The sequence below is a fragment of the Alexandromys fortis genome, unplaced genomic scaffold (assembly GCF_014885135.2).
Source record: "Alexandromys fortis isolate MF-2015 unplaced genomic scaffold, M_Fortis_MF-2015_v1.1 scaffold_376, whole genome shotgun sequence".
Classification (NCBI taxonomy): Eukaryota; Metazoa; Chordata; class Mammalia; order Rodentia; family Cricetidae; genus Alexandromys; species Alexandromys fortis.
In genome coordinates, this window is record NW_026068259.1 from 67,789 (window position 1) to 91,112 (window position 23,324).

General features: G+C 51.4%; 2 protein-coding genes across 8 annotated transcripts in view; one reads left to right on the forward strand and one right to left on the reverse strand.

Moving 5' to 3' along the window:
* The window catches only part of Gatad2a (GATA zinc finger domain containing 2A), an 80,125-nt gene extending 63,048 nt beyond the window's left edge, over positions 1-17,077 (forward strand). For 6 of the 7 annotated variants that reach the window (XM_050131692.1, XM_050131690.1, XM_050131688.1 and 3 more), the window contains 10 exons: positions 7,255-7,387; positions 7,490-7,621; positions 7,790-7,879; positions 8,507-8,638; positions 8,742-8,906; positions 10,688-10,967; positions 12,551-12,852; positions 13,519-13,593; positions 13,879-14,071; positions 15,826-17,077. In XM_050131692.1, the coding sequence (XP_049987649.1) occupies positions 7,255-7,387; positions 7,490-7,621; positions 7,790-7,879; positions 8,507-8,638; positions 8,742-8,906; positions 10,688-10,967; positions 12,551-12,852; positions 13,519-13,593; positions 13,879-14,071; positions 15,826-15,956 (1,633 nt within the window). In that variant the 3' untranslated portion in view covers positions 15,957-17,077. The remainder of the gene's footprint in view (positions 1-7,254; positions 7,388-7,489; positions 7,622-7,789; positions 7,880-8,506; positions 8,639-8,741; positions 8,907-10,687; positions 10,968-12,550; positions 12,853-13,518; positions 13,594-13,878; positions 14,072-15,825) is intronic. The other variant, XM_050131693.1, reaches the window with a different exon arrangement.
* A 3,579-nt stretch (positions 17,078-20,656) lies between these two features.
* Positions 20,657-23,221, reverse strand: Tssk6 (testis specific serine kinase 6). The gene has a single exon (XM_050131707.1). It carries the CDS (start codon positions 22,761-22,763, stop codon positions 21,942-21,944), a length of 822 nt encoding a protein of 273 aa, XP_049987664.1. The 5' UTR covers positions 22,764-23,221; the 3' UTR covers positions 20,657-21,941.
* Between the last annotated feature and the right edge of the window lie 103 nt (positions 23,222-23,324).

Here is a 23,324-nt window from a genome sequence, read left to right on the forward strand (position 1 = left end):
TCTGAAAGTAAGAGATTAGAGAGGGGATATGCTCCAGACACCTGAGGGAGGAAGGACATGCTGAGTTCCCTGAGGCTGAGGTTCAGGCAGGTGTCATGGCAACATGGAAGGCCCTCAGGAGTGGAGACAGGGAGGTGGTGTCTAGTGGATAGAGAGATGGGAGACATGCCGATGATTGCTGTCTTGTTCACAGTCTTCATTCCCAAGCCATAGGCTGACTGACTGTGTGCTCGTGTTCTGTTTGGAACACTTAGTAGGTTTGCACAGAGAGGCTGCATTAATTAATCTCTGTACTGTTCCAGTTTTAGTGTAAGTGCCACCAAAGCAAGTACTTGAGACAAGGTTTCATGTAGCTCAGGCTGGCTTTACTATGTAGCTGAGGAGGGCCTTGAACTTGGGATCTCTTTCTATCTACAAAGTGATGGTATGGCAGGTTTGTGTCACTGTGTAGCTGTGGCTGGCCTTGGACTCATGGAGATCTGCCTAATTCTACCTCCTGAGTATTAGGATCAAAGGTGTGTACCACCTTGCCTGGCAGTGACTTGCATTTGTAAACACAGCTTTGACAACCAGGGAAAAAGTCACCACAGGTCATGAAATGATAGGATGACAAGACTGGGGAATCCACCCAGTGACCCAGCCCCTTTTCTGGAGCTGAGAGCAGTAGCTGCTCTTCCAGAGGACCAGAGTTAGGCGGTTCACACCTGCTGCTAAATACGGTTCTAGGGATCTGATGTCTCCAGGCAGCTTGGATTGTGAACTGTGACTGTGGATGTCTAATGTAGTAGGAAATTTAAAAATAGTTATTAATTGAATTAAAATGATTGTAATAAGCTTCTGAAGTAGCAACATACATGGTGTTTTTATGTTTTTGGCTGGTTGATGGGTTATGTCTCAGTAAACTCATATGAAGCCGAAAGTTGTTGAATCCTCCCAATAGCGCGAGGTGGGAGGGCTTTGGCACCCGGGGACTGTTGCTGCACTTCCCGATTTTCTGTTATCATAAAGCAAAAATCTTAAGTCAGTGACGACCTCTGTTTAGTAAATCTCTTGGAATACTTGGCTTCTTAGACCCTTTTGTTGTTTCTGTGCTCAGTGGTGGCTGTCAGGATGGAGGTTTGCAGTACCGAGGGAAGGACGGTAGTACCTCACAGGTCCTCTGCAGCTGCAGCTCAGATGAGCCTGCCTCATAGGTGTGTGGAATCCACTGCGTTCATGCACCTTTTGTTTGTTTTTGAGATGGACTCTTTGTAGTCCAGGCTGCCCTCAGACTCATTGGAATCCTCCTGCCCCAGCTTCTCTCCAGTGCTAGGTGTGAGTCACTACACCTGACTCCAAAGAAATATTTCCTACTGTTAGTTTTTTTAATTTTTATTTTATGTGTATGAGTGTTTTACCTGTGTGTGTATAGTGCACTATGGGTGCCTGGTGCTGAAGGTCAGAAGACAGCACCAGATCCCTAGAACTGGAGTTAATTGCTCTGAGCTTCCATATAAGTGCTGGGAACTGAACCCTGGAGCTCTACAAAAGCAGTAAGCGCTCTTAACCTTGTTGATGTGTGATTTTAGCCCCGTAGGTTAAGTTTCTTGAGTATTTGCAACCCCAACGTGAAGAGATTGCTGTCGACCTTGGCACAAATAGGAATCAAGCTTCACAGGTGTTAACCATTCCGGATTCTGTTCTCATTGCTTTAGTTATCCCAAAAGTCCGTTTAGTGCTCTGGGCCCCCGTGTGGTGTTTAGTCCTCAGCACATCTTCTGCCCCTCAGGATAGTTTTGAGGCACTGATGTGATGATCTATTGATGCTGCCGAGGTTCCCAGCCCCACACAGGCCACATTTCTAAACTTTACTCATTGGAATATTCTACTTAATTGCTGGTCTCAGTACCCTCTGGTGCTGGGCACCTCCCCCTAACCAAATGTCATCTGGTATTCTGACAGTCGATGGGTGGCCTGTTGTGGGACAAGTTCCTGTTTACTGATGAAGTGTGAGGGCTGCATCCCTGTCCTTACCTGTCCCTTTCTACCTACTGGAAGGTACTGCTGTGGATACTGTCAGCAGTCCAGTGACTTTAGCTCCACAAATGGGACTCAGGGTAGAGCTCCCTGTCGTGAATCGCCAAGGTGCAGCTGTGGACCCCATCCTTCACACTCTGCGGGCCTGTAAGCCTGAACAGGTGTCCCCCTAGACTGTGTTGGGGGTCTCAGGAGGGCCCCTGTCTAATCCAGGTTACAGGGCTCTGCCCTGTCAGAATTTCTGTCAGGGGAGTCTGGTGTTGCTGAACACTTGTATCTGGCTTTTAGGACATTGGCCTTCCAGTTTTGGAGAGGCAGCCTCAGAGTTGACTTTGAGCAGATGGTTTTTGAGATAGGGTTTCTTTGAGTGGTTCTTGCTGTCCTGGAACTCACTGTGTAGACCAGGCTGGCCTTGAACTCAGGTCTACCTACTTCTGCTCAAGTGGATTAATCTGGATTAAAGGGCAGATAACCCCATCTTGTCACTGTGGGAATAGGTCATTTAGGGCCAGCAAAGTCACCCCTAGGTGAGCATTGGGGCCAGAGCAGCCTCTCCTGCTGTCCCATTGCCTTGGGGCAGTGGGACTCCTGCTCTGCCTAGTGCTGAGACATCTGAGCCTTCGAGACCCTGTAAGAGGAAAGATGCTTCAAGAAGCAGAAGTCAGACAGCCTGCTGTCTCTTACTGTGTGGGGCACTCTCCAAAGTCTGAGTCCCATGAGTCTCCAACCCACGGTTTTGTGGGTGCTCTGCGCTGATTCCTGTAGGAGGCAACACTGGGGCGGGGGGAGGAGGACAGTCCCCTGACTCTGGGTAGAAGCCCCATGGTCCCTTTAACTCCAGCCTGCTTAGTCTGCTTGAGTCCAGCTCTCCCACTCTGGTGATGGGATCATTTGTTCAGGATCTGCACAAGGCCGCACCCTGATTCTCTTATGCCCTTATTGTGAGCTGAGACTGTGTCACCTTTGTGAGAGGGATATATGCTCAGGGTAGGGAATCCCCCTGTGAAAGATGTGCCACCAAGAGAGGGAGGCAGGCAGGTGGGCCGTTGGCCTGTTCAGGGGGCAAGGCATGCATGCTTTCCTTGGCATGGTGTCAACTGTCTCTGTTCTCACTTACAGATAGATACTAGGTGACTAAGGCCACATTTGCCAAGCAGCCCCTTGGGAAACTGAGGGGCCCCTGCAGGTTATGTGCTGTTGGGCTTATGAATGGACACTGGGCCATTCTGAAGGCCGAAGACTATTGAAGAGTGATCTAGACAAGGCTGGCCAAGGATAGACTGCAGGTGTAGATGTCAAGCTAAAGCTAGTGTGTTTTGTGGTCCAAGGTTTGGGTGCAGAAAGGTGGGTGGGTGAGTCATGGTTTAGCCATACTGGGCCCAGTGTTTGGTCCCGAGGAGGACTCGTGATCCTGAGTGAAGTGTCTTTGGACTATAGGCCATGATTAGCTCAGAGCATGTCCTCTCCCACCTCCCTCCCTCCTACCCCCACCCCCATTTAAGAGACCCTTTTGGACAGACTCTGACCTTGGGTGCTGTGTTGTTCGTGCACAGTGTGGGTCCGGGCAACCCTTCTTTGACTTTCTGTAGTTTGAGGTGCATAGGCATGTTTTATGTTTACAGTTGGTGGGATTTCTTGGATATGCTTTCCCTTAAATAAGTTTAGGGCCATTATTTTTTTAGTGCTTCCATTCTGTTCCCACCTGTGAATTTGTCGTCTTCTGTGTCCTGTATGTTTTAGTGGGCCATGACCCTAACGACAGCGCCACTGTTTGTCATAGCCAGAATCTGCTCCGACTATACAGTGGGTGCCAAGAGAGCCTAGGTTTAGGAGGATAGGGTCTTCCCTGGGCCCCGGGAAGCCCCATCTGAGAAACCATAGAAGTCCAGTTCCCAGAGGCAGCACTGCATCTCCTTCATCACATCAGCATGGATAGGGACTGAGCACCTCCCCTGGCAAGGTCTACCCCTGTGCGAGAGGGATAAGAGCTCAGCCGCCCTGCAGGATGACCAGGCCGCCTGTGTCCATCTTTGTTGGTGACATTAAGCCAATTTATCATCGTTTTTCACTGTGTTCTCAACATGGGCCGGCAGGACAGGTTCATACAGTTTCCAGATGAATGTAGTTGTTCTAGACGCTTGGCCATGCAACAGAGGCATCTGCATGCCCCTCTCACTCCGTTTTCTTCTCCTGCCCATGGGTTTTATAAGTTAAAAGTCTCCCTCCAGTGCCTGTTACTGTTTTATAAGTTAAAAGTCTCCCTCCAGTGCCTGTTGCTGTTTTATAAGTTAAAAGTCTCTCTCCAGTGCCTGTTACTGTTTGATCCACGTGTGCCTGTTCCTAAATTAAAAACTGTCTAGAAAAGTACAGAAAATCTTGAAGGTACTTTTGTTTAAAAAAAACAAAAACAAAAACAAAACCCAAAACAAACAGCTTTGAAAAGTTTTTCAGTTTGGAAATGAGATGGACTTAAGGTTTCCTCTGTATGTGAGAGATGACCACAGGTGATTGGCTGTCTAGGACACAGGCACAGTGTCCTGGAGGCTGCACAGGAAGGGCCTTGGGGTAAGTGGAGCCTCCATTTTCTGACAGCACCTGAACCCTTACCTCTCTTCTCAAAATGAAGGCTGTGTGTCACAAACCGGTTAGAACTGCCCGTTGCCATGGTTTTCAAGTTGGAAGGCACAGTTAAAGGGTCACATGATCAAGGAGGGAAATGCCTTTGTCACGTGACTGGGGTGGCCTGATTAGCATGGAGGAAGTTCACTTCCTGCTTGCTGCTGCGGCTGGGATGCTTGCTGAGTTACCACTGGCAGTGACATCACCTCTGAGGTGTGTTATTGATCAGGTTAGAGAGCACAGTGGTCAGGGCTGTCTGCCAAGGATGGTCTCTGCCTAGCCCCACCCCTCATCCCTCCTGCAAATCTCAAGTTTTATTAGGCGGTCCACCTCAGGAAGATAGAAAAGAATTAACACACACACACACACACACACACACTCACTCACGCACACACGCACGCACGCGCGCAAAGTTGACTCTTCGTCATTCTGCATGCTCAGGAAACCCAGTCCTGGACTAGAAATCTGTCCTAGGTTCCTCGTAGGCCTAGCTGCTCTGTCCAGTACCACATTCACAGTGCCAGGCTGGCCCTCTGCAGCTGCACAGTGTGTGCAGTTGATGGTGATGGTGCACACAGCCCATGGGTCTGGAATCGGAGCTGCCAGATCACCTTGAAAGCTGATCTTGGGCAATGTGGGGCCTATGGAACCGTCATTGAGGAGAGATAGATGGACCTGGAGTATTTGAAGAGACCAGAGGGAGCTGCCCAGGGTCTCAGATTTTATTTAATGATTTATTTATATGCATTGGTGTTTGCCTGCAAGTGTGTCTGTGTGAGGGTTTCAGATCCTCCAGAACTCCAGTTACAGACAGTTATGAACTGTTGTAGGTGCTGGGAATTGAACCTGGGTCCTCTGGAAGAACAGCCAGTGCTCCTAACCATGAAGCCATTTCTCCAGCCCCTCCAGGGTCTCTTTTTAAATGACCAATTTCTGGGCTGCCAAAGCCTGCTATTCTTCAACTGTCCCCAGACTCTGTAGACCCCAGACTTGGGCCTTCAGACTTTGTCCTTACCCCTGGCTTGACAATTTGGCAGCCACACCAGTGTTTGTGTAGCTGCCATGTGCCTCTGAGTGGAACCAGAAAGCCACAGCCACATCTGGCTGGTCAGACTGTCTGCCTTCCTGAGGGCTGTTGGGTCCAGAGGCTCTTTTCTCAGTGACTCACCTCACTCTCCTCTAGCACAAACCACCGAAACAGCTTTGTGCTGTGACTTCCAGTTAACTTTATCTGTGCTGTTTGTCTCTTGTGTCACAGTGCCACCTAATGGACATGTCCGGAGCTGCTTTTCCACAAGCAAGATGGGAGATGGGTCCTTGAAGGGTGTTGGGGTACACACCCAGGGACCTCTATGCACAGTACCTTCTTTAGAATTTGCTGCCCCCACCCCTGTGCTGCAACAGAACACATTTAGCCCTGAGACTTTAGAAATAAATGTGTATGCCCTCTAACACCTGCTATAAAGAGGGGAAGTCCAGCGTCAGAGTGGTCCTGTGTGGATTAATTGACATGGGCTTGCTGGGCCAGCAGCTCAGAGATTGGTCCTTAGCCAGTGTTGAAAGAGTGCTCTGGTAACTGGCAGCCTGTGCCTCCTCACACACTCCTCCCCAGGAGCTGTGTTTGGCTGTTTGTTCACAGGTAAAGTGAGCTTCCTCTGAACTTGAGCAATGTACAGGGTTGGAGGCAGAGGGCAGACTGTAGTGAATAGGACAGCATTGGGGTCCTCAGACAGAGCTGATCAGGCCTTGAGACCTGTAGTCACTGCAGCCACTTGCTGTTGACAGTAGTTTCTGTCCCACCTGGCCCTGCAGTCATTCAGTCCCAAAGAAACACACAGAGGTCTACTACATTAATTATAAACTGGGGCTTCTTATTAACTCATTCTTACATCTTACAACTTAACACATAATTCTTATCTGTGTTAGCCAGGTGGCTTGGTACCTTTTATCAGCAAGGCATTGTCATCTTGCTTCCTCTGCATCTGGGTGATGACTGCAGACTGAATCTTTCCTCTTCCCAGAATTCTCCTGTTCTCATTGCTCCACCTCTACTTCCTGCCTGGTCTCCCTGCCTATACTTCCTGCCTGGCTACTGGCCAATCAGCATTTTATTAAACAAGTACAAGAAATAAATCTTTACAGGGTAAAATCATTGTCCCACAGCAACGTACTATGTATTTCCTAGGTAGGCTGTCCCGCAGATGGCCCCAGGTTCCCTTGTGAGGTGAAATTCAAAGGCCAACAGCATGCCATTGAGCTGTTTGGGTTTCTGGGGGATATGTGGGACTGGGTTAAGGGGGGGGGACTTCCTTTTGGGTGGTTCCCAGTGGGAGCTTTTGGCTTTGGAGTGTTCATGTCTCATCCTGCCCAGCACTCGGATCTGTGGCTCAGTGTGTTTACCTGTGATCTAGTGCCACAGTAGATTAACACTTTCTGCATTACCCATGATATATCAGGTACACACAGACAGGAATGCTCTGGAATGGATGGCCCCAGTGACCGGTGAGAACATCCATGATACAGATAGCAAGTCAGCTGGGGACAATAGGGCACCTGGAGGAGGCCAGCAGGGGCCAAGTGCACTCTGCTATGCTAACCCCTGTTACCTCTGTCTGACAGTGACATTAAATCTGAGAAGAGACCTCCCTCACCTGATGTGATCGTGCTCTCTGACAGTGAGCAGCCATCAAGCCCAAGGGTGAATGGGTTGACCACAGCATCCTTGAAGGATACCAGCACTGAGGCGCTCCTGGTGAGCCTTTGCAGGGCCTGTGCCCACACCTGGGAGCCTGGCCACCCTAGCTTTGCAGTCTCTACTAAGGCTTTCCCCAATTTTGTGCTCTTGCTCTCATAGAAAAGCAGCCCAGAAGAGCGAGAGCGGATGATCAAGCAGCTGAAGGAGGAGTTGAGGCTCGAGGAAGCAAAGCTGGTTCTGTTGAAGAAGCTACGACAGAGTCAAATACAAAAGGAAGCCATAGCGCAGAAGGTACATGTGCTGAATCTGGGCACCCCAGGATTACAGAGGTTGACCCAGGGCAGAGGCCCAACCCACAGGGCGCCTGAGCAGCAGGGAGCAAGCAGAAGATGATTACTGGGCAGTGGTGTGTGAACTGCCCAACACCGCCTCCTGCTGATGCGCCCTGCTATCTTCCAGCCTGCAGCTTCCTCAGGGACCTCCGTGACCACCCCTCCCCCACTCGTCCGGGGTACTCAGAACATTCCTGCTGGCAAGACATCACTTCAGGTTAGTTTGTACTTGTCTGCCTGTTTCTGAATACCACCGCTGCTTATGACTAGGTTCCTGAGCAGCCTTGGTCTGTGAAAGCAAAGACTGCCTATTCCCAAGTTAGCAGGCAAGGACCAAAGTGGTAGGTGTACCCCAAATGACCCCACCAAACGAGGCACTCTGTTGATGTCACAGACTGTGGTCAGTGGTGATCAACCAGTAAGATCGAAAGAGTGATTAAAGCAGGACAGGCGCTCTTCATGTGGACTTTACTGAGGCCTCTCAGCTCAGGCTTCTGTCCACACACTTCAGTGGCTCTGTCACACCTTCCATGATTCCTTCCTCTGAGTTCTCATGACTCCCAGTACAGGTAAATAGGTTTTTGGTTTTTTTGTTTGTTTGTTTTTTTAGCTACTCTTGGGTTTTTGTGTGTTGGTTTTTAATTTGTTAACCTTAAAACAGAAACCATCATAGAGCTGTGGCTTCGTTGTTAGAGTGCCTGCCTTGTGTTAGAAAGCCCTGAGTACCACACAAATTAGGCTGGTTGCTCAAACCTGTCATCCTAGTGATGGGGAAGTAAACACAGAATAAATTTTAGGAGCAAAAGAAAATGTATATGATTCTGGGTCTCAATGTCATCGACAGACCTCTTCTGCTCGAATGCCCGGCAGCATCATCCCACCGCCACTGGTCCGGGGTGGGCAGCAGGTGTCTGCCAAGCTGGGACCACAGGCCAGTTCCCAAGTAGTCATGCCACCACTTGTCAGGGGGGCCCAGGTGAGTCGGTGTGTGTGCTAGGTTGGGGCCAGGTGTTCACCCTTCCGTGGTCTGCCAGGATTGGTTAATCTCAGTGGCATTCTTGTTCCATGTCTCCCAACAGATTCACAACGTCAGACAGCACCCTTCCACAGGGCCACCACCCCTCCTCCTAGCCCCCCGCGCCTCAGTGCCCAGCATGCAGATTCAGGGACAGAGGATCATCCAGCAGGGACTTATCCGTGTTGCCAATGTCTCTAATACCAGTCTGCTTGTCAACATCCCTCAGGTAAGTCTGGAACTTAGGTGCAAAGTTGGGGTAGGGTTGGTGGTAGGTCTCAACGTGTCATTTTGTCTTCTGGGAAGGGGCTGGTGTCACACAGTTGATTCCTGGATCTGGTGGGGTCTTGGACACCCCTGAAGGTGGGACTGGAGTTCTTCTAGGTATGAAGAGCTTACACAGATTGTCCTTCAGCAAAGTTAGGAAGCTTGCTTTTTTTTTTCCCCCCCTGGAACTAGCTTTTGTAGACCAGGTTGGTCTCGAACTCACAGAGATCCGCCTGCCTCTGCCTCCCAAGTGCTGGGATTAAAGGCAAGCGCCACCACCGCCCAGCTAGTTAGAAAGCTTTTGAGACAGTGGGGACTGGTTGGGGATGCAGGCATATGCCAGACAGCAGGCTCTGAGGGAAAAGTAAGGAGACCACTAGAGGGACACCAGAGCCCTCTGGAGCCTGCCGTCCCTCCCAGAGCCGCTGCTGCAATACCTCCCCCAGCTCCTGCTGACTGTCCTCAGGCTGGGAGGCTGGGAGGACAACATGTCACAGATCCTCCCACAGCCAGTGGGCTATTCTTAGCTATGTGTCCTTCCACCTCTGTACAGAGTCTCTGAAGTGGGGAGGGACTGTCCCCACCCCTGGGTAGCAGGATGGAAAGAAAAGGGCTAGTCTGAGAGATGAAATTACCCAGTCTGCAGACCTTTTGCTGACAACGAATTCTTTTTTCTTTGTCACTGCCCGCCCTCCTTAGACAAGACAGGACTGGACTTTGGACAGCTCTGACAAAGGGCTCTTGCCTGTGTTAAAGTCCAGTTCCAGTGCACAGACAATGACTTCCCACTTGGAAGGGTTGTGCCTCAGCTAAAGCATAAGTCTGGGGAGTGGGCATCTCTTCACAGCAGCCCATGTTTCCACGTCTGCCATGCTCAGTATGCCACCAGGGTGGTGTGGTAGTGATGGAGCCAGGGCCCCTGTCAATCAGAGGCTGGATCCCCTTGCTGAGCATCTAATGTTTGTGGGCCTTGGTTGTCTGTTTGCCCAGGGAGAAAGAGTGTGTGGTGCTCTTTATATCTTGTGGAGATCATTGTTGGATCCCCCACAACACACTAGGAACCTGGGGTGCTCAGCATAGGTTTGGGGAGTGCAGCAGTGGGCTGGGTGGAGACTTAACAGGGACATGAAGTTGCATGTCATACAGGCCAAACAGGAGCTGTATTTCCCAGTGGGCTTGTGCATACTCAAAGCCAGTTGAGAAGCAGCACTTCAATGTAGACCCATTGCAGCTTCCCAGCTTGGTCTTGCTTGACTCCTGGGCATGCGGGGGAACTAGGTGTGTAGAACCTGGGTGTCCCTTGCTGCCGTGGACTTAGGTGGTGGCAATCTACTCAGATTTATTGCAGTTTGTTTTTGTTTTGAGACAGGGTCTCACTATGTAGCCCAGGCTGGTTTCGAACTCCCCTTGCCTCCTGAGAGCTGTAATGTATTAAAGGCCACCATACCCTGCTCAGATTTACTCTTTTTTTTTTTTTTTTTTTTTTTTTTTTTTTTTTTTTTTTTTTTGGTTTTTCGAGACAGGGTTTCTCTGTGGTTTTGGAGCCTGTCCTGGAACTAGCTCTTGTAGACCAGGCTGGTCTCGAACTCACAGAGATCTGCCTACCTCTGCCTCCCAAGTGCTGGGATTAAAGGCGTGCGCCACCACCGCCCGGCTCAGATTTACTCTTATAAGGATTCCAGTGCACATCTGACATGGAGCCTGCTTTAGGTAGCCTGAGCCTCACCTAGTTGTCTTCCACAGCCCACTGCAGCCTCACTGAAGGGGACAACAGTTGCCTCTGCTCAGGTCAGCTCCACCCCAACCAGTGTGGCCTCTGTGGTTGCATCTGTTGAGTCTCCAGCCAGCCGGCAGGCTGCTGCCAAGCTAGCGCTACGCAAGCAGCTGGAGAAGACATTGCTCGAGATTCCACCTCCCAAGCCCCCTGCTCCAGAAATGAACTTCCTGCCCAGTGCTGCCAACAATGAGTTCATCTACCTGGTTGGTCTGGAGGAGGTGGTGCAGAATTTGCTGGAGACGCAAGGTGAGTAGGTGGCCTTAGCTCCTGCTCCAGCCTCTGTAAGACACATTCTGTCTAGAGTCGGGCATCTCAGGCAGCCATGCTGCACCTGTTTTACTGTGAAATCAATCTCTGTTGTAGTTAGGGGTGAGGTCGAGCATCTGCAGGAGGCTGACCCTTGGGTGAGGCAGAATTTTTCAAAGCTTCTAGTCTTCTTGGCCTGAAGGACAGATAGAGACACCTTTGCCTGGGCCAGGTTCTTTACCATATTTGGGGGCAGTGTGGATAGGATATCTGCAGGACCCCATAGAAACAGCATTAGACAGGGGAGGAATGGGTAGATGGCCCAGCTGGTTCCCAGACACAGGCCGAGGATGTGTGCATCTTGACATTGAGCTGGTGAACAGGTTAATGGTGGTCCACCTCTCTTCCCACCCCCAAGTGGCTTTGTCAGATGTCAGGAGAAAAAAAGGTGAATGTGACTGGACCCAGCAGGTCGGCCCCTTGCCTGTGGTCATTAGTGCTAGCTCTTCTGACACAGGTGTAAGGGACTGTGTACACAGAGAAGGGCTTCCATTGTCTGCTTCACTGTGCAAGGAGGAAGGTGGTGGGAACATGCAGGATTGTGCCCATTGCTTCCCTGGAGCTGGGTTGTTGAGTGTGTGCGCCAGTCTCCTGGGACCCCCAGCTCCACACCCTTGAGTTGGGCCCCACCTACCACCAACCCAGAGCACTGGTGGGAAACAGGCTCAGAGGTTTGCTCAGTGCATACTCCTCAGTAACTTTTGTAGCAAGCCTTGAGCACAGATTTGCACTGAAGTAGCCACCAGGCCCCTGTGGGTGAACAATACCCTCTGTGGCATATAGTGTTAGTAACATACATCTCTTGGGCTTCCATGAGAGACCAAGTATGCATTGCTGGGAAGTCTGGGTGCTGGCACTCTGTACTGAGGTGATATTGATGAAGAATTGCTAGGGAGAGATAGATACCCATTCATGCAGGGCAGTAAGTGCATGTGAGTGCCGGGTTCTATCTCTAGCAGGCAGAGCTGGCAGGAGTCTGCCTGTGGAGTGCTCAGAATCAGAGCACTGCCCATCCTCATTCAGTGTACAGGTGAGGTGGAACCAGAGCTGTGGACAGCTAGTACAGGTGCCGTCTCTTAGCTCTGCCTCCAGAATCTTGTCTGGAAATTTCGTCAGTGTGCATTTGTTCCCCTGATCCACAGTGCAGCCAGGCTTCTCCTGGGGCTGAGGCCTGGTTCTACTGTCAGCAACAAGAAGAGGAAGTTGCTTGTGTCCTGGCCTCAGCCGTCCTCAGTGTTTGGGTAGCATGTCCCCAAGAAGAGGGAGTGAGTATCCAATTGCTTACAAGGCAAGTAACCAAGGCAGAGTAACTTTTGACACATCTCTTAGAGCGCCTGCTATGGCAAGGCCAAGCCAGGCCAGTATCACAGGGCCTTTGGAGAGTCGTTACCAGGGATGCTCAGCTGTAGACTGTTTGAAGTTCATCACTGTGGCCTCTATGTACCTATGAGAGATGTCCACCCTGGCCACTGCCCACAGTCATTGAGGTTACTTTGACAAAATCACCCCATCTATTATTACAGCGGGAAGGATCTCTGCTAGCACAGCTTCTGCTGTGTTATCCCGGGAGCCCTACATGTGTGTTCAGTGCAAGACGGACTTCACATGCCGCTGGCGGGAGAAGGGTGGAGCTGTTATGTGTGAGACCTGCATGACGTCCAACCAGAAGAAGGCACTCAAGGTGGAGCACACCAGTCGGCTGAAGGCTGCCTTCGTGAAAGCACTGCAGCAAGAGCAGGAGATGGAGCAGCGGCTGCTGCAGCAGGGTGTGGGTACCGCCAGCACCAAGGCTGAGGCTGCAGCCCCACATCCCACGCTGAAGCAGGTGAAAACTGAAGTCTTTACTGTCCTGAGACTGCAGGATGTTCCAGAGGCATACCCTTCCACCCACCCGCTTGGTGCTTAACTGCAGGCTAAATTGCACTTAATGGTGGCATTTGGCAATGAAAACACTAATTTGCAGTTTCTTTCAATTTTGTCGCTTTCACTCCCAGTGCACTGGCAAGTACTTCTGTCTAAAATGACTGAGAGCCTTGCTGGCCGTTAGCAAGAGCACCCTGGCTAGCTGAAGAAGAGTGGGGTGTGGACCTGGACCTGCACCCATCTGCCCGTTTTTTCTTTTCTTTCTTTTTTTTTTTTTTTTTTTTTTTTCTTTTTTGAGACAGGGTCTCCTTAAGTAGCTCCAGCTGTCCCGGAACTCACTATGTAGACCAGGCTGGCCTTGAACTCAGAAGAGACCTTCCTGCCTTTAAGTGGTGGGATTAAGGTGTGCGCCACCACCCTCAAATGTGCTGCTCCTTTTTGCCGTTTCTGTCTGATCACACATTGTACCTCACCAGAAACAGTTTTTTTTCACCATCTCCTGCAGTATCGGGAGCCGGCAGGTGTTGGCACTGCCATTATGGCCGGGCCTATCCGGTAGGGCACCCTTGTCCAGTTTGGGTTAGTGTCACAGACCCTGCTGACATACCTTTCAATCCCATTTGTGTAGGTCATAAAGCCCCGACGTAAATTGGCGTTCCGCTCAGGAGAGGCCCGTGACTGGAGTAACGGGGCTGTGCTACAGGTCAGAACCCGGCCAGGGCCTCGCCCACCGCAGACACGGCCGCAGTCACCAGCTCTGCTGTGCTCTGCTCTCACGCGCTCTCGTGTGTGCTCTCCTCTCAGCCCCTCCCAACCCCACTGTCTCCTCTGTCTCTTCTCCATCCCCTAGTGTAACTCTCATGGCCGTTTGACTTTGGACTCTAGGGACCCAAGTGGGTGGGAAGAGGTCAACCAGACAAGGAGAGGCCACTCCAAGCAGCCTTGCCACCACTGCCCATGGTAAGCCTGGCTCCCTTTGTGTCTGTAGGCTTCCAGCCAGCTGTCCCGGGGCTCAGCCACAACACCTCGTGGCGTTCTGCACACATTCAGCCAGTCACCCAAACTGCAAAATGCAGCCTCAGCTACGGCCCTGGTAAGCAGGACTGGCAGACATTCCGAGAGAGCTGTGGGCACCAGCAAGGGCACCACCTCCAACTGGAAAAAGACACCCCTGAGCACAGGTATGCCTCTACCTCTGGAGACCTTCTGTCCCTAAGCTGTCTTTCCTTCTTTGTTGGGTGTAATCTGGAACACTCAAACTCACCTAGTTTCCCAACAGCATTATGAGAAATAGTACAGAGGGCCTGCATCCCACACCCTACTGAGAGCACATGTAGCAGACTTTTTTTTGGGCTACCAACCGGCTCCCAAATCATGACAGGAAATTTTGTTGTTGTTGTTTGTTGATGCTTGGCCTTAGCTTATGCTTGTCCCCCTAGCTCTTAGAACTTAGGTAACCTATTTGTATTCATCCACAATTTGCCGCAAGACTTTTTACCTTTCTTTCACTCTGTGTGTCCTACTTTCATGCTTCCTCTGTGTCTGCCTGTCTGACCATTGGCTTCTCCCTGTTGTCTTCTTTCTCCTTTAAGCCTAATTCCTCCTCCTACTTACTCTCCCTGCCTGGAAGTCCTGCCTATACTTCCTCCCTTGCTATTGGCCATTCAGCTTTTTATTAGACCAGTCAGGTGTCTTAGGCAGACAAGGTAAAACAGCAACACATCTTTACATAGTTAAACAAAATATTCCACAAGACCGTATAGAAGAGGTCTGGGAACACCTGGCATATTTAAGACACAGAGTCAACTTGTAGGCTTGTCTGAAATTACCTCTTGTGACCTGGACATGACAGCATACATCTGTAGTCTGTAAACAAGAAAGTAGACACAGTGACATTCACCTGCTGTCCCTGCTACTTGGGAAACTGGGGCAAGAGGGATGACTTTAGCCCAAGAGTTTAAGACAAGCCTGGAAAGTTTAGGAATTGCTGTTAACTAAAAAGAAGAGTTGGGGATAGAGCTAAGAGATCAAGCGTTTGTTTGAGGGATGTGAAGCCCTGAATTCCATCCCTGGGGGCACATGCCTGTAATATCAGCACTGGAAGGAAGAGTCAGGTGACTCTAATAGAAAACCAGCCTGGCCTATGTAGTGGGTCTCAAAATCCAAGCAGTGGGCTGGAGAGAAGGCTTAGCAGTTCAGAGCATGGGATATTCTTCTAGAAGACTCGTGTTTAATTTTGTTGGGCAGCTCACAACTGCCCGTGACTACAGTTTGAGGGGATCAGACCTCCATTTCTGGCTTTTATGGTGTGTGCGCATGCACACACACACATGATTAAAAATAAGTCTTTGTTTGTTTTTCAAGCTAGGGTTTCTCTGTGTAGCCTGGAACTCAAGATCTACCTGCCTCTGCCTCCCAAGTGCTGGGATTAAAGTTGTGCACCACCACCACCACCACCACCCAGTCTAAAAATAAGTCATTAAAAACAATAACAACAACAACAAATCTGAACAGCAAGTTGGCATCTCATGGTACCAAGGACTAGGAAGAGTGAGGCAGGAGGATCACTTAACACTTGTAGTTTGAGCCAGCCTAGCCAGCACAGAGAGCCTTCACCTCACTTACGCATACTGTCCTGATAGGGGAGGGTGCTCTCCAGTCACACGGTCCATGAAGCTCCATTCCATTGCATTGCCTCAAATCCCTTGTTTGAGGTTTACTCATCTCTGCACTGAGCCCTGACCACTGTTCCGGCTTTGGTCACCTTAGTGATGTCTGGATTGAGATGATTGGTGACAGAATGTAAGTTGTGTGCGTCATGACTCTGCTCAGGGATCCTTTGGGTATGTTCTGAGGTGGGAGTCTAGGTTGCATCCAGGGCCTGGTCAGCCTTACCTGACTGGTCACTGCTGCCTGATGCTGTGCTCTTTTACAGGTGGAACCCTTGCCTTTGTCAGCCCGAGCTTGGCAATGCACAAGACCTCTTCGGCTGTAGACCGTCAGCGAGAATACCTCCTGGACATGATCCCTCCACGCTCCATTCCCCAGTCAGCCACATGGAAATAATGGGAGCCGGCCCAGCTGAGGACAGGCCCTTTGCTCTCCACGGCTCCTGGTCTAGGACACACAGACCGCCCTCCTAACAAGTTGCCTGAGACAGCTCAGGCCTTGGCTATTTAGCCTTGTGGTGGCCAGAAGAGTGTGTCACCATGGTGCCCAGGATCAGAACCAAGGACTTTCCCTGTGGGTCTTCCCTTCCTTTTTGCCTTTAGTTTGCCCGACACCAGCAGAAACTCGGACCTTGGGGCCAGCTCTGCCTGGCCAGCATGGGTGGGAGCTCACCCTGGACACTGTGACACGGCCAGGCCAGGCTGGCGCCAGGGGCTCCCAAAGTTGAACTGGGGTTTGTTTTCTTTCAGCTTTTCCCATCTTCACTCCCCAGTCTCTGCCTCCTCATGGCCATCTATAGGTTGAAGTTTGGGTTTTTGTGTTTTCTTTTTTAATCACTTCACGATGATGGAATGAAAAGTAAACTGTGTAGACCCAGGGTCCCTGTTGTGACAGTGTAGTCCCTAGCCCCAGAGGGTGCTCTGAGTGGCAGCACACAGGGATGGTGGGTGCCACTGTGGCTCCAGTTGTGTCTGTTGCTGCTTGCTGCAGCCCCTGGCTTCCACACTTAGAACAAATCGCAGCCCAGACTTTGCCAGAGACTCTAAGGTTCCAGAGGGATGCTGGGCCCACCGCTGGAACCAGAGCTGGCTGCTGGGTTATTTTTGTGCTTTATTTTATTAAAATTTCTTTCCTTTCTCTCTTCGTTTTGATGGGCACAATCTCAAGGTGCCCAAGAGGCACCCAGGTAGGCGCAGACAGACCTGTCTACCCTGGGGTCAGCCGGGTGGGTTCACCTCTGGCTCCTCAGTCCACAGGGATGTCTTGGAAAGGCCAGGTCTACTTTAGTTTTATTTTCTTTCCTCTCCTGCCCCCCACTCTTTAAAAATTGGTTCCACGGTGGAAGGGCAGAAGCAGCTCACAATAGGGCGGCCTGCAGCGGTCTGCAGGGATCCCGAGCAGCCCTGGCTTCCTTCAACACAATAGTTAGGGACTTTAATTTAAACCCTTGTTCTGCAGATCGCCACCCTCTGCAGACACGCCCCTGCCTCCTCCTAATAAAGGCTCATTTAACCCCATGCTCACTCGTGTGCAAATCCTTTGTCGCTAAGAATTGTTTGGATATAAGGGAGTTCCAGGTTTAGGGAATTTTTTTTGTTGTGTGAAACCCAAGTTACTCAAGTACTTTTAGATTTGAGTGTGTCACTTCCCAGGGTGGATTTGGGAGAGTGAACAGACATTGACCCTTTGTGGCAGGGCGGGTGTTTACACTATATATATGCAAGCATTTCTTACTTGGGTATTTATGTACCTGGCAAGTCAGTTCCTGCTACCTATTCTTACTGAGTGACTGGCCTTAGCTCAGTGACATGGGCCAAGGTCTGGCTCCTTAGAACAGCCATACTAGGTGGCCTCTCTTATAGAAGCCTTCCCAGCCATTAGTCCTCAGTTCCATGTAGTCATTGAACCTGGCACCAGACATAGACTTCCACTTGAACTGATGGGGTCTGACCAGGGGGCTCTGTTGGCACCTCCCTTCCAGCCTTCCATGTCGTGTGACATTCGCCTGTCACCTTATTGGGGATATGCTACAGCAGAGGCCAAAGGGTTGCTGGTGCATCATTTTCCCAGGGTGACACTGGTGACACTGTGTGGAAGGGCCAAGTGTTGAGGTGCCTTAATTTATTGGAAAATGTTGCCCATTCCCTTTCTACTGCACTGGCCTCATAGTGACATTACAGCTAAGGACTGGGACGGGGGGGGGGGGCACCAGGTATTTAGTAGGTTGCTGTGCCAGCTATGAAGCTCCTCCCCTCCCAAAGCTGGTTCCACCCCTATCCTAATGAGCTGGGTCCTGGGCTCCTTGCAGATCTGCTATCCTCTGCCTCCTGAGGTGTGGGATTAATAGCTTACACCTCATGCCTGAGTTTAAAAACTTAAGAAAAAAAGTTAAATGTATTTGTCATGGCACTTTCATGCCTATACTTGGGAGTAGAAGATGGAGGTGATGATCCCTACTTACTCCATTGATTGCCCAGAGACAATCACAAACTTATCGATGGCTCTGGTCAGTGGGGCAGTGTACCTCAGTTTCTTCCACTCGTTGTCTGGGACAGGTTTGAAGGGGCCAAGTACAAGTCCATTGAACCAACCCCAGGCTCTTGTCTAGCTTGTGGAACCATCAGGAACCAAGTGTCACCTGGGTTGGGGAGGACAGTGGTCATTTATGGTATAAGAGGCCATGCGCACTTAAGTGGGCAGGTAACTTAAGGCTACTGGCTGAAGGAGTTCCTATGAGCATCCTTGGGACCTGAAACCCCACACACACATTAGGGAGGCCAAAACAAAGCTTGTCCCAGGCAGAGGGAGGAAGGGGACAGGTACTAGCTGTGACATGCCAATTGTCACCTGGATGGAACGGTTAACCTGAACTTCCACCCCCCCCATACACACACACACACACACACACAGCCAAAGCTTGCCCCTGTGAGAGAGGAAGGGGACAGTGCTGGCTGTAATGTGCCACATTTAGCTGGAAGCAGAGAATCAGAGTAAGTTATCAGCCTGAATGGTGTTTGGGGAAGGTTGTTCCTCACCTTTTCAAACGGTGACAGCCTGAAGACTGAGCTGTTGCCAAAAGTGGTTCCTAATATTCAGTGTGTAACAGTTACACTAGTGCAGAGTCTGGGGGCCGGGACAGCTGACGCTTGTATTTATTGTGACTGAATCTTTGATAATACATGTTTTTAAAAGTTTGCCACCAAACAAATAGATGTTCCAATAAATGACCTGGAATTGGTAGCCTCCTTGTGTTGGGGAGTTCTGAGACCCTGAAGAACAATGAAGAAATGGACCGAATGTCATTGTATTGTTCCTTTATTTCCTGGGGCCCTAGCGTTTTGTCCCAGCTTCTGGTGGCCTTTCTTAAAGGGGGGAATGAAAGGTAGGGTACACATGCCATTTGAATATGGCATTCCTCTACCCTGAAGAGCTCTCTGTCATCCTGTTTGACCTCAGCAGGCAGGGGATTCGGTGAGAATCCCAATTAAGCTCTTCCCACCTGAGGCCACAGGTCTAATTTTTTTCCCCCCAGAGCTTTGTGGGGTTTTGCTGTTCCCAGCATGGATAGAGCTGTAAGCTTGTCCCACTGCCAGTCTCCACATCAGCTTGAAATGCCCAATTTCACATTTTGACTTTGTTTTGAGGCAGAATCTGCCCAGGCTGCCGGTGAACTGATTCTCCTGCTTCCACCTCTCATGTGCAGGGATGATTGGCATCCAGCACCATTGGAAATATTTTAAACAAAAAAGTTGGGCTGGAGAGATGGCTCAGTGGTTAAGAGCACTGGCTGCTCTTGTAGACAATCCCAGTTTAATCCCTAGCGCCCACATAGGAGCTCACAACCATCTGTAACTCTAGTCTCAGGGATCTGATGCCTTCTGGCCTCCACAGGCTCTGTACACACATAGTGCACAGACATGCATGCCAACAAAATACTCATATACGCTAAAATGAAAGAAAAAAACAGGCTCGGTGGTGCTTACCTTTAATCTCAGTACTTGGTAGGCAGAGGCAGACAGATCTCTGAGGTAAGCCTGGTCTACATAATGAGACCATCTTGGGGAGAGAAAAGAAAAAAGAGAACCTGGGCTTTTGGGTGCATACCTGTAATTCTCACTGCCCAAGAGGCAGAGGCAGGAGCATTGCTCCAAGTTCTATTTGGGTTACATAATGAGTGGCCCAGGTAGGCCATGCCCATGTGGCTAAACCGTGTCTCAAAAAACAAAACAAGCCGGGCGGTGGTGGTGCACGCCTTTAATCCCAGCACTCGGGAGGCAGAGGCAGGCGGATCTCTGCGAGTTCAGTGCCAGCCTGACACCAAAGCTATGGAGAAACCCTGTCTCGAAAAACAAAACAAATCTGAGGGTGTGGTTTAGTGGTACAACCCATGCATAGAATCCCTTAGTGGGGCTGGGGGCTTGCTCTGAGAGTGATCGCCTGCCTAGTCTCAGTAGGTTCTGAGTTCCATCCCCAGCAAAAGAGGGGCTTCACTTGTGTGAAGATAAGAATCCATTCTGAATATGCTGGAATCTGGAAGTGCTATAAACTCCGTCTAAGAAATCTGAACCACACCCTTCCCCAAGCCCTGGGATGGTTTGCTGCCCAATGTTTCAGGTGCTGAGGACAAATATAACCACAGAACCCCCCTTTTCACCAGAGGGTGTGGGTTGTTTCTGCCTAGGCTCTGGCATATTCCAGACAGAACTGGAGTTAGGCTCCTCCCCTCTTGTAGCCTCAGTTGCCCCATCTGTGCCCAGCATGAGAAGTGAGCTCACACTTGACCTTCAGGGCACTAGAAACCTGTGGAGAGGGGAGCAGGTGCTCGGCACAGCAAGGCCTACAACAGACAGCCCTTCAGACTGCCTGGGCCTACTACAGGAGCAGGAGAGGATTGAAAATGTTTTCCATTGTCACCAAACCCCTGTAAAATCACAGGCAAGGCTCCCAGCTGCCTCACCCTTCAGGGTCCCCTTTGAAGTACTGTTAGCTCCCCTCCATTTTCTCATTCCCTTTCTATTTCAGCCCCGGGAACTCCTGCGGTATCACTTTGTCCTTTGTGGGTTGGTTTTGTGTGTGTGTGTGTGTGTGTGTGTGTGTGTGTGTGTGTTTGAAATAGGGTTTCTCTGTGTAGCCCTGGCTGTCCTGAAACTCACTTTGTAAACTAGGTGAGCCTCAAACTCACAGAGATCCACCTGCCTCTGCGTCCCCAGTGCTGGGATTAAAAGGCATGTACCACACTCCCAGCATCCTGTGCCATTTTTAGTGGTTTGGGCAACAGCCTCAAAACAGCTAAACAGTCTCTCCCTGAATACCCCGCCCCACCTGGCATTCCTCACAATTTACAATTATTTCCACATCTTGTCTTATTTTACTTGGCATTGTACTTGAATCCTTGTTGAAGGCAAAGATGGTTCAAGTCTCTTGGAGTCTCAGTTAAGGTTCAAGACATGCAGAACTTGGCTCCACACCTGTCATCCCGAACTTGAGAAGCGTAGGCAGGAGAGTCCAAGTTCCATGCCAGCCTGGCTGCATAGTGAGATGTCTGGAGTAAGCAAGCCGTGGTCTAGCGTGACACGCACACAAACCACCATCACCACCAACAGCAAAGAAAACAGCACCAGTAGCTGGGTCTGCTCTCTGCCTGCAAACTCTTCCATCACCCTAGGCTTCAAGAGACCTGACTACAAATAATAGCTGTGTCTGCACAGTTGACACCTGTGTGGGCCTCAGTTTCCACATCTGTAAATGCTCATTTTCTGCCGACAGGTAGTCCCCTCCTTCCCCCATGCCAATCCCAATTCAAGCATCATCACATCCCAGGGAACGATTACAGAACCTCTAGAAGTTTTTCCAGTTTGGAGTGCAGATTCGAATCCCACAACTCCCTTTTGAGGTTTGGCGCTGGAGTTGCCACATACATGGCTTTCTCTAAAGTGCTGAGATCTCCCCTCCCGTCTGCTCCGTAACAAGGGTCCACCGCTAAAGCCACTTGCGAGGAAAAGCGAATTTATTGCAGGTTCCAACCTGGCACTTGGAGTGCACCGTGGGCCCGCAGCTTCTCCGCTCCACTGCCACCCACCGGGCAGCAGAAGCTCATTCCGCGCAGGCGCAATGCTTCTCTCTCTTCTCTTCGCGCCCCTCTCGGGGCCTCCTCGCCAGAAATCGAGGGTGCGCATGAGCCCTCCAGCAATCGGGTTGTGCAGGAGGAACCAGAATCCAACAGCGGGCCTCTGTGGGCCGCCGCCGTGGTGGGAGGGGAAGGGACAGGGCGCGCGCGCAGTGGCGCGCGGCGACTTCGCGGGTTTCCCGAAGCTCGCCGGTTGCGCGTGCGCCGCCCTGGCTCAGGGCCTGGTGCGGCGGGAACAGCGAGAACCCCGGCTCCTAGCCGGAGTCCCCGGCCCGCAGCCAGCCATTGCGCGCCACCTGACCCGCCGAGGGGCGGGCGGATGGGCTGAACTGTAGCAGCTCGGCGATCAAGGATTTGCATCGTTCCGACAGTTCGAGGCCGTCGGGGTAGAGCACGCCGCGCTTCTGGCGCCGGGGCAGGCCAGCAATGTCCGAGTCATCGAAGGGCATGCACCCGGTGACCATGACGTAGAGCACAACGCCCAGGCTCCATACGTCGTATTTCTTGGGGTCGTAGGGGATGCCCAGGAGCACCTCAGGTGACGCATAAGCGGCCGAGCCGCAGTAGGTGGTGCTCAGGTCTGGATAGCCGTGTGCCTGGCGGCCGAAACCGAAATCTGTGAGCTTGACGCGGCGCTCGTCAGGGCTCAGCAGCACGTTTTCGCACTTGAGGTCGCGGTGCACCAGGTGGTGGTCGTGCAGGTAGCGCACGGCACCCGCGATCTGAGAGAAGAGTTCGCGCGCCTGTGACCCCGGGATGCGCCCGTTTCGCTGCACTGCCTGCAGCAAGTCGGTGGCTGCTGCTTCCATCACGATGTACAGCTTCCCGTTGCACACCTCGATGAACTCGAAGACGTGCACGATGTGCGGGTGCCGTACTCCCCGCAAGATGGACAGCTCTCGAGGCAGGAACTTGTTGACGAAGTCCGGAGGCGCTCGCCGACGGTCCACCACCTTGATGGCCACCGTCCCTTTATATTTCTTGGAGGTGGCTACCTTCACCTTGGAGTAGCTGCCCTCACCTATTGTGCGGCCCAGCTTATAGCCAAGTTCGCTCAGGAGCTTGTCGCCCGACATGGTGGCGCCCGGGGCGCGCGGGGAGCAGGAGGCGGCTGCTGTCGGGGGGGCGGCCGGACTCCGATCTCGGGCCTAACCCATGGTGCTTGGCACCTGCACCCCCGTGCCCCCATGTGCCCACTCCCAAGGTCCTAGAGCCGCGATGACTTTTATTGCCGGGTAACAATTTCTGCCTTGTGAAGTGACTGCGGGCGTCACTCAGCCTTGGGGTGGGGACGTCCCCGCCCTGCGCTCCCTAAACCCTCTCAGGCTTTGTGACTCAATCGCTCTGAATGACCGGTTCCTCATGAGAGGGCCCTGGCGAGGAGCAGATCACTACTGTGGAACTAGTGTGGATAGTGGTACCCAGTCCGTTGCCTTGGCCCCTGGAGGTGGGGGGTGTGCAAAGCTCGAGGCTGGCCACCATCGCTCAGGAAGGAAAGCAGGTGAACACCAAGGCTTATATTACAAGGTACGGGATGCCCAGCAGAGCTCCAGTGCCAACCACTGAATCAGGTCCCGTCCTGGGGTCAGAGCAAGGAAGGACTTAAGGACCGAAGCAGAGTTAGCTGACGGGTGGGG

What these genes read in the sequence shown, in the direction of transcription:
- Tssk6 (XM_050131707.1), bottom strand. Translation starts at nt 22,763, where the DNA reads ATGTCGGGCGACAAGCTCCTGAGCGAACTTGGCTATAAGCTGGGCCGC.